The 11,180-nt window shown below is 36.0% G+C and overlaps 1 protein-coding gene across 2 annotated transcripts; it reads right to left on the bottom strand.

The window, feature by feature from the left end:
* Positions 1-5,012: 5,012 nt before the first annotated feature.
* On the bottom strand, positions 5,013-10,571 carry LOC126691575 (probable protein S-acyltransferase 16). 2 transcript variants are annotated; one of them, XM_050386595.1, is made up of 7 exons: positions 10,093-10,570; positions 8,146-8,238; positions 7,961-8,062; positions 7,623-7,700; positions 7,408-7,506; positions 7,223-7,318; positions 5,013-5,770 (listed from the first exon to the last, which is right to left on the bottom strand). In XM_050386595.1, the coding sequence occupies exons 1-7, from the start codon at positions 10,363-10,365 to the stop codon at positions 5,651-5,653; spliced, it is 861 nt and encodes a 286-aa protein (XP_050242552.1). In that variant the 5' UTR covers positions 10,366-10,570; the 3' UTR covers positions 5,013-5,650. The 2 variants fall into 2 exon arrangements, with proteins under 2 accessions (XP_050242552.1, XP_050242553.1); XM_050386596.1 differs by lacking the exon at positions 7,961-8,062 and having other exon boundaries at positions 10,093-10,571.
* Positions 10,572-11,180: the final 609 nt, after the last annotated feature.

Genomic DNA, 11,180 nt, shown 5'->3' with positions numbered 1-11,180 from the left:
ATTGTGGTAATATTTCTCAATTTTGATTTTTTTTTTTCATCTATATGTTTCTTCTTCTTCTTCTCCACACACGTATACCCGCTCTCCGCTCTCCTCTTTATCTTCAACTTTTTCACTTTTGTTTTTGCTTTTCTACTTCACTCTAGAACACCCAGCTCTCACGCTCTCTTTCTCTTTCTCCTCTCTCTATCTTCACTTTTGTTCTTGTTTTTCTACTTCTTGTACTCCTTGGTAGGCCAAGAATGTATTGAACATTGTGATGAATTAACCAATTTATTAGCCAAGTTAATTAATTAATCCGATTAACATGCAATACGCGTGGTAGCACAAACAAATTACGAACTAAGTTAATATGCAACGGAAAATAAAATTGACACGGTGATTTGTTTACGAATGGGGAAACCTCCAAGGTAAAAATCTCACCGGGTGATTTTAAGGTCACTACTCCAGAGAATTCACTATTATCACAACAAGAGGTTACAGGTAAAGGAATCCTAGTACCTTATACTAACTTACAATTGAATCCTTACCCCAATACCCAATTGGACTTGTTCTGTAGTGATAATCTCTCATTTCAATGCACGACTCCCAGTATGTGACTACCCAATTGATGTACAGATCCAAGTACATGACTAACCACCAACTTGAGAAGGATGTTGGCTGCAAAATTCTTTATTTCATCAACATGATGAAGATCACGAAACTCCTTGGTTACAAAATCCTACGGCGTACAAACGCAACAACTTCTTCAAAAGAAAGATGAACTAGGACATAAAATGTATCCTGTCACAATATGCTTGTGAAAAACCTTTGCATCATGTTGCACTCACTTGCTTCAGCTGTGACGGCTTTTAAAATAATCCTTATATATATTTAGTATTATGAGAAAAGAAAGCCTAAACAAATATACACGAATTAGTGTGAAATCAGATCTGAAAAAATGATTTTCGTAAATCTCGAGATATAGGTTATCTATCAAGCAGCTGTCGAGCATCGGGCTGAAGATCCCTTTTAAACCTCGATAGATGCTATTTGTCGAGTTTTAAAATGCAGCACTTCTTCACTTGTTTCTTCGATAGATTTGCATGACTTTAATACTTGGACTTGAACTCTTGTTCCTTGAAGTATTAAATACATCCTAGATCTACCCAATTACAAGTAAAGTGCGTTTTGTCAAAGGATTAGCTAATTCTAGATAGCATATGTTCCTAACATGATTCACATATGTCCTAACACTCCTGACAACATATAGTTAATTTCTCACACATACCTCTTGCATAATTTTACAATTCCATGGACCATCACAAACCAAAGTTCATAATATGAAAAATCTCATTTGAGAGAGAGAGAGAGCCGGTGGAGAACAAAAACTAGATGGGTCTCCCTCTTTTCACTTTTTTTTTTTTTTTTTCATTTGGTTTATGAGAAAAATTGTTTTTGTGTTTGGATTGTGTTCTGTGTTTTGTAGCCGTTGAGATAAAGAAGAGAGAAAGAGAGTGAGGAAGAAAGAGAAATGGAGGAAAGAGGAAAAAATCATTTTTTATTCGACTGGGTGATTATTTCAAGGGATAATAATGTTTAGAGTTGCTACAGTAGCTCTCTTGAATTGCTAAAGTGCACTCTTCTTCAAGAGAGCTACTGTAGCAACTCTTAAAAAAAAAAAAAAAAATTAGTGTTAGAGAGGTTGTTTTTTGTGTGTTTACTCTCCAAAATTGGCTTTAGAGAGTCTATTGGAGATGCTCTTATTGGCACTAAACAGTCAAAATACTAACAAAAATGATTAAAAAAAAAAGAATGTAAAAATGAAATCAAACATAAATAGCCTAAATGAAAATCTTGCAATGTAAATGACCAAAATAAAAATAATCCAATTGTTGAAGCCCACTTTTGACAAAGGGCCCAATAACATAAGAAGCCCAACAATATAGAAAGGGTGGGAAAGGGAAAATAGTAAGGGAATAAGGAAGCAAACCCAGCAGGCTGAAATGATAGGATTGATGGCCAGTAGGCCCACAAGAATCAAAAGAGGTAAGGAGGGAGTAAATGGGCCGAGGAAGCCTAAGAAATGAAGTAAGCTCTTGGGAGCAATAAGAGGTAAATAGAAAGTAAATAGGCCAGGGAAGCCTAGGAAATGAATTAGTAAATACATTGGGTTGACTTAAAGGCTAGTAAGACCAAAAAGTAAATAAGAGGTAAGGATGTGGTATTGGACCGAGGAAGCCCAAATGATTTAGCAAAAAGCCCATGAGAGTAAAAGAGGTAAAAAAGAAGTAAATGAGCCGAGAAAACCTGAGGAATGAAATAGGCTGGCACTGCAGGAATGCTGGTCAATAGAGCCCAAAAGAGGTAAAGATGTGAAAAATGGGCTAAGGAAGCCTTGAGCAAAAGATTGATAAAAAAGTGGGCTGGCACGGCAGGAGCATCAGCTCGTAAGCCCATGGGTAACAAGAAATAAAAAGAGAGGTAATGTTATAGCAACCATAATGAAGTAGTATGACAGGATCCACAACCAAGAGGCCCACGGACACAATGAAAAAAAGAATATGGGCTCGACAGGAAGGTGAAGGCCTTCACCCAAGGAATGCCCAGTACGAGGAAAGGATGATAGGCAGGGAACATGAGCCCAAAAGCCCATACATCCTTCACGTCACAAGAGATAAACACCAACCAGAACATACATCAGAATCAAACAAACACAGAGGCAGCAAAAATGGTGTGAAGGCTAGAAGGAAACAAATTCAGACGGAGTGGAGCATGTGTAGGGAAATAACCCGAAATTCCCAACCTATGAGAAACAAAAAATAAAGAAAACACATGCCAAAGAAAAACAGTCACACGCATAAGACAGTATTTACGTGGTTCGACAATTTGCCTACATCTACGGAGTTGCAGAGGTTTCACTATTATCAAGGAAAAATACAAAGTGCAGCAATACATTTTTTTCTCTCTCTCAAAAACTACAACAACAAAACCCTAATCACCAAAGCTGCGTTTTCTATATCCTACGCACAAGATTCAAAATAGGCTACAAAACGGCCCAAGCCTCCGCTTCATGGACCAAACCTCAAAAAATCTCCCATTAAAAACCACGCAACATTATTCGAATTGGGTCGGGTCGGGTCGTTAATCGGGTCAACACATAGCTAGGCTCCACAAAGCCCAACAACATGCATAAAGGGCAAGGCACCACCTACTTGTACCCAGCCAATACATGAAAGGTGGGCCACAGGTCAAGACATTCAGAGGGTGTGGTCTGATGGTAGGGAGAAAGAGGGAGTTTATTTTGGGGTTCCCGCTCAAACTTCTTTGGGGAGGAATGTCCTGTTGGGATGACATCTCACCCAAAAGAGGTAAAACGGGTTGGGACCACTTGATGCATGCCATAGAGGTGGGTAATGGAAAGACTTAATCCTCATCCAGATAAGAGTAGCAAAAAATAGAGAGAGGTACGAAACAAGACAAGCAATTTTGTCTGGGAATGGGTAGTAGTGCAACCAACACGCTTAGAGCAATGGTAGTGGCTGAAGAGTCGGCAGGCTAGTGGGTAGTCTCGGAAGGATGCCTATAAGAAGCCAAAAGCAGTTAAGGGGTAAAAATGGTAAATCCTACCATGACAGATAGTATAAAGAGTAATGGTTATGAACAGTAAAGGGGACGAATAGAGAGAAACTCAAAAAGGAGGAAGAGGTAGAACAACAAGAAAAAAAGTAAAATATAAAAAATCAGAAAAACATGAGTGGTAGGAATAGAGGTATGAATCAATAGACTACCCATTTCTCTCCTCAACATACCCACTTAAAACCATTTAGGTCATTTTTCCAAAGTGCGTAACTTCTATCGTAGAAACCTTCTCTGAAGTTACTCACGTTGGGGATCGATTCATTTCTTGGATTTCTATCTGCTAAGAAGTTAAGCTTATTTTCTATGGTAGACAAGCTGTTCTTTTGTGCTCGTGGGGTGAATAGTTTACTGTGATTAAACTGCTTGCTGTAGTGTTATTTTACTGTTGTATTATTATCTCGCCGTAACTTTACCAAGCTTTCTTTTCTTATTTAAGTCTTAATGTTATTTGTTTAGTATTTTAGTTATTCTACTGTATTGTATTCTTGCTATAACATCTGTAAGAGCTGTTTTTGCTGTGGGCACGCTGTATGCTCAATACCTCTACCAAGACGCGTCCATATTGAGATGGCTCAACTTGTGCACAAACTGGCCTAAAGTGAGTTTCATTTAGGCCAGCCCCAACTCTCTTACCTCAGATCTACGGGTTGCAGTGCAGTAAGAGAGACCTAAACCCAACAATACAAAAGGCCCACCACACCAATCATTAAGGATAAAAAGTGCACTAAAGGACCAAAATAAAAATCATCTCAAACATTGAGGATAAAAACTAAAAAGTGTGTGTGTGTGTTTTTTTATTAGTTGGCTATCACATTTTAAGTATCTATATAAACTATTGATTAGGTAATAAATTTAATCCACTATAGTTGCAATTACATTTTTGGTATAGAACAATCATAAGGAAATATTATCTTTTGAGGTAGCCTTATAAGACATCTCTCTCACAATACATGTGAGAGAGAGGTCTTACCATAAAATCCCTCAAGTGACCTCTTGAGTTTGGCAAGAATCTGCTATTCTAGAATAGACGAACTAACCATAATCGTTCCGTACATCACATGATTCCTTCAAATCATCAAATGCCATTAAGTGACCCTAGCATAGAGAATCGTGGTCTAGAGATGGGAATACAGGTGCTATTACCAGTTCTAAAATTTTAGACTGCCACTTGTTCAGTTTTTTATTAGGTAACAATCTAGCTGAACTTTTTTTGCTGAATTTTTTTTTTTTTCAAAAATAAATATAATAAAATTTTAACTTATGAATAAACAAACTCAAATAATAATTACGTTTGAGAAAAATGAACGCATTGAACTATAGTACACCACAAATTTGTTTGCCGTTTGATAACAAACCAGCTGAATAAATAACCTCAAATAAGAATTATGTCATTGGGAAAAATGAATGCATTGAGATATAGTACACCACAAATTTGTTTATTTTATCAAGTTACAAGAATTGCAACTCTACTAACCTAAAAAATAAAAATTAAATTCAATTACAAATCTAGGTTACATTGATACTACTACAATCATTTCACAGACATAAAACATCTCTACATGAGACTTTGCTTGGCAAACTGGGATTCTGGTTCCCACTTTATATGAACTTTTATCAGCTAAGTGCCTCTTAAACTCTGTATTATCCTAAGGTCAACAAGTAAAGAGGAGGAAAAAATTTGAAAAAAAGAACCTGTACGTTAGATGATGCAAAGACCAGTTTGGCTTCAGTTATTAACAGCAGTCCTCATACTCAAATCATTCCTGAAAATCACCAAGCAAACAGCTTTTACATCTCCTAGAGTGTGGTTATGATGGGTGAGACATAGATCAAGGTTTTTTTTTTTTTTTTTTTTTTCTCCTTCCTGAACTATCCAAGCAGGTATTCTACATGCCAGGACACTTACAAGCAGACCACCCAAGTCGTCAACTCATCATCTCAAGATCAGCACTCACCCACCCCTTCACAGTTTAACTGTTAAAAAATATTTCTGATATTACCAGTGCAATGTCAAAAAATCAGTAACCAATCAACTTCCTTTAGATGTTGATGCACCAATAAGATTATCATAGGCAGTCTGGAAGCGAAGGCCAGAATCAATATGTTTTGGAGTGGGGCATACCCAGCTGAGGATATTTGGACCCAAAACCTGAAGCAGTAAAACAAATAGTTAATAAGATGGGTGTGAATGAGAACAGAATGCATAAATACATGCATACAGACAAGCGGCAGTATCCCCGCATATTTTAAGTGTGATGTTGGATACATCCGAAACATTAGATACTTTTTCTACAGATCCGTAGCAGTATCTTGCATCCCAGTTTGGACAATGTACAAAAAGAAAATAGGGCACAGAGAATCTCTGGCCCTTTGTGACACAATTCTTCCCCCACCATCGCATTGTTTTATTTCTATAGCTTAGAAGGAACATAAGTGGGTTGAGGGTCTGTGTGGCTGAAAACTGAAGTAGTCGTAAACTTAGGGTTGATGTTGGCATAACCATAATATGTTTAGAAACAATATCCTCTTTAAAAGTCTACGGTCACGGCAGTTTTTTTTTTTTTTTTGAGTAAACAGTAATGCTTATTAGAACACACACAAAAATAGTAATATTAGTGTTTTAAACTGAGTTTATAATACATTACATAATCAGAGTACAACTACAAAAGTTAGGGGACTAGGGTTATAAACAGCGAACACTAGACACACACAACCAATGTGAGATAAACATTATTTTTTTTTTTAGTAAACAGTAATACTTATTAGAACATGCATGAAAATAGTAATATTAGTGTTTTAAATCGGGTTTAAAATACATTACATAATCAAAGTACAACTACAAAAGGGCCTAACCTTTGTAGTTGTAGATTGGTAATTAATTAAGTTTTATATTTTATATTATGTTTTATTTGGTCATTCTAAAGCCAAGGGTATTTTAGTAATTCTAATATTGTTGGTTATGGGCCATGGGTTTTCTTTTATTAATGAGTCTTTTATGGGCCTTTTGGTCAATTCAATTAGGGTTTGGATTACTAGTCTAAATCCTAGTTCTATTGCAAGAAGTTAAGAGTCTTATCGTACCCAAAACAAAAGAAGTTGATAAATAAATATTAAATATTTTGAATATTGAATGTTGAGGCACGTTGGCCTGAGTGTTCTTTGTCTTTTCTTTCTTGCAGTATTGTTCATACTTTAGTACTATTCAGGGGTACTAATCATATATATGTGTGTATTCTATTTTCTTTCTTTCACTCTCTTTTCAACCATAAATCATATATTCTCTCTTTTGAACCCTAACCCTTCTTCAAAAAGGTTCTAAACCCAGAATCCACAAATTCTCCTGACAACAGGCACTCGTAGAAAAATTCCTCAATTTGTCCTACATAGCAATGTCGAAGCTTTCCAATTTTCAAGAAGATTCAAGTGCATATTTTAGATTTTCCCTGCAAAAAAGGGGAAGGGGCATGCCAATAAAATGGTACCTCTCATACCCTAAGCATAGCATGGAAAGTGTGATTGTGATTCCGGGTTCAAGACCCACCAGATGCAAAACTTACCAATCAAAGAAAAGGGAAGAAAAAGAGGAGGAGATGGTTCTTACTGTTGTAAGGTTTTCATAGGCACCAAGATCATATGGATGGGTATAGACATTCCCTCCTTTCTCTGCAAGCCACATAGCTCGAACTCCTTCATGGTACTGCAGGAAATGCCAAATAAACAGCGTTCATCAATTATCCATCAAACACAGTGGTTGTGAAACAAACTAATTTGTTGACTTTTTATAACCTCAATTGTGGTCTTGTTATGCAAAATGAGGTAGATATGCCAACCTAAAAGAACGCCCAGTGCCACACATAAGGGGACTAGTAACAGCCCCGAAATGATCTGTAAAATGGGATCAATAAGCAAAATGATTTACGTGCTGAGTTGTACTTAAGCCAAACAGATTTTATAAATAATAGTATATCACTTGTCAAAAAAATAAAAAAACAGTATATTACATATGCAGTTCTGAAAGAGTCTCCACTTTGCAGCTCATCCTTTGGGGGATCAATTGTTAGACTACCCACAAGCAAGACCTGAAAATTTAAGAAGGAAAAAAAAAAGATAAAAAGAAAGTTATGGTCTTGGAACCTTCTCCATCTGGTGATTACAAAAGGATCAACCAAGTCCAAATAATGAAAAGTGACAATAATAAAGGTTCAATGCCAGCAGGAAACAAAAGAGTAAAATACAAGCAGGTAAATGCATACCATAACAAGTTAACAACATACAGAAAAGAAGTTTTGAAGCAGAACAGAAACTGTCAAAATCTTGGACATAAATAAATTAAACATACCAGGGAATAGATGCATGCAATAACAGCATACACGATGAAGATGAAGAACACCTTATAGTTTGCATGCCCAACACAATTATTGATCCAAATGCAATGGTGATCCTTTACAATCAAAAGTCAGTACTTTCACACATTAAACAGGACATTTGAGATAATGCAGGAATAAAAACATAGATCATGCATACCATTCGCAAAACACATCTTTTGCAAACACGGCAATGATGTGCACGGGGAGGCTTATAGTGAGAACACTTTTGACAATATCTCAAATCCCCACTCTGCAAAAACAACAACAACAACAACAAAGCCTTAGTCTTAAATTTTTGGGGTCGACTATGAATCCTCAACAAATAGTCAAGGTTGGCCACATGTAATTTTTTCCACTATTCTATTCTATCCAAAGTCATATTCTCTATTACTTCCTTAAATGACATGTCTACTGCTAATGTTATTTTTGGTGTTCCTCTACACACCCCCCCCCAAACACACACACACCATGCAAAAATATTCCACAACAAACCACACTGTACTACTGTAGTATCCCTCAATATATAGATAATTGCTGGAAACATATAAATTTAATAAAGGAACTCTAAAAAATAGAAATTCCACAGAAGCTGGATTCTCTTCATACAACTGAAAAGCATCTGAATATATAAAAGGAATAGACTGCAGCACAACATCTTGGCTGGGCTGAATATGAATCTATCAGACTTATGAGATGTATATTCAGCTGCAAGGGTTTCCATAGGCACATCAAATTTAAGAGATCAATTTAGGAAAAGGGCATATGTTTCCTAAACTAAGGATGCAACATCCGAATATGCTACCTATTGAAAGATAACCTTTTAAAAATAAACAATTAGGACTAAAAGAAGGAATGCATCTAGGAATACCAGACTGGTTTAGTGAAACTAGAAAGGGAAGGGGGATCTCTTTTACAAAAAAATCGATTAAGGGATTACGCCAAACAAGCAAGGGTAGTCCTATATCAGCTGGCATTCTCAGTTAGCTGCTTTTTTTTAGCACAGGAGATAATGTGATGCAAGTCTTACACTCATATTGGAAGGGACTGAACTCTGCAATGTATTAGGAGTAGGGGCTTACAGTCCACGCATTAAAGCAATTATTTTGGTGCATCCTTAGAGGTCACAATTTTGAGAAAAAAAAAAAAAAATCTGGTCTTGGATTGACAAAAATTCTTCATTCACTTATGTGAGATGTAACAAAAATATTGTCTTCTGATTACTATAGTTTGAGCATACACGGTGCAGCGAAATACAATAAAAACTCTTTCCACACGACAAAAATCAGATTCACTTAATCTTAATGGAAGTTGTTGGGAGCCAGGTTAACCAACTTCAGTAGTTGAGATCCATGTGAAAAAAGTAACATAATGGCCAATGAAATTAATCCATGCTTTTCAGCAATCCGTTTGGAAAAGGAAATGAAAATGGTGGTGTATGACAACAGCTGAAAACGACAATAAAACTACTAAATGTAAGAAACACCTTTCCTTCAAACCCTAACAGTAACTCTAAGCATCAACTTGACCCAGATCATGGAAATGCAATAAAATTGTCTTCCTCTTTACGCAAGTATAATCAAATTCTGGCATCATTTCAATGGTTTCAAATATTAACAAATTATTATAAATCATTTCATCTAGTCATAGAATTGAATGCTTGCATTTAAGAACACTATCTATTATGGGATATTTGGATTACTAAAAGTTCAAATAATTCGATAGTTGAGGAAGGGTGGATTTGAACCCTGAACATATCCGTTGTTCGAGAATTTGAGATCTTTTGATACAAAGAAGAAACAAATTCATTCATCAAGGCTGTTCCTCCAACATAATTGTATACATTTCATTGCTTATCAATCCTTAAAGTTTTAGATTTTTTTTTTCTTCCTAATTATAAATCAGTAACAGTAACCAAAAAAAATAAAATTTTCTTGCAAATAACAGAAAACGAATTTCTGCCCCAAAAATAGCATTTCGAGAAACTCATTGTCATAGCAATAAATCAATCAGTAACTAACAAATCAAATTCCAATTGAGCTCAGAAGACGAAAAAAAACACAAAATTCTATAAAAGGAAAATTTGTGCGAAAGAAAAAGAGAGAACCTTGCGCTTGATTTCGTGAATTGGGTTTTCGGTGTCTTCGATATCGGGTGCGTAGGTGGCGGGGACGCGACCCGGATCCGTGAAGACAGAGTCGGAGTAGGTGAAAACGCACATGAGGGCGATGAAGGTGAAAGCGACGGCGTTAAAGACGCCAGGGGAGGACATGAGGCCGAACCAGCGTTCTATGAAGATGAAGACCGTGGACAAGTATATGTACAAGATGGCCAAAACGACGACGGTTACCGGTACAGAGAAGCTGGAGCGATCCTTCATTGTTTTTGGTAGAGAGAGATTGAAGTGTCGGAGCCCACCGGCGTCAAAACGACGGCGTCTCCGGGGGCGGAGGTGTATTTAAAGTTTGCTGAAAAAATGAGAAAGTTTGATTGGTATTGTTGGTGATGGTTCTGTGAATCTCTAGATGGTGCCGATGTATGTCGTTTTACTGATTTGAGCTTTTCTTTCTTTTCCTTTTACAAAATATACCCTTTATTTTATTTTGAAGAATTGATCATTTCATTATAAATTTATAATTAAGCTAAAATGGTTTTTTTTTTTTTGAGAAGAAGCTAAGATGTTAGTATATCTAGATTTCTAGATATATTTTCCTTCTCAAATTTCTAAATATATATTATTTTTTTAAGATAAGATTAAATCGCATTGTACCATGATGATGAAATGCTTTGAAAATTAATATCAAACTAATATTTCATCAGGGTTCATACTCATTAGATAAAGAATATCAATGAATCAATATCAAAAAAATTGTAATGAGTAAAAAAAAAAATTGGCTCATTGTTTTAATTTTCATAAAATTCAATAGCAACATAAAATTTAAGAGTGAGATTTCATAAATTCTAACAGAAAAGTGCCCATGCGTTATTATTAGAAGTTGTAACCACACACGTACAGACAAAATTGTCCAACTCGAATCAATTGGAACAAGTATAATTTTTGGTTAGAAAGGCTAGGATTTGTATAATTTTATTATTAATGAACAAATATAAATTTATTTATATAAACTGTGGGGCCCAATGATTTGAGGCCCTAACCCGTTTATTCATTGGGGCCCAAGGCCCGAGCCGAGGAAG

This window comes from Quercus robur, chromosome 7, assembly GCF_932294415.1.
Source record: "Quercus robur chromosome 7, dhQueRobu3.1, whole genome shotgun sequence".
Lineage (NCBI taxonomy): Eukaryota > Viridiplantae > Streptophyta > Magnoliopsida > Fagales > Fagaceae > Quercus > Quercus robur.
This window is presented reverse-complemented; position numbering and strand designations above follow the sequence as displayed.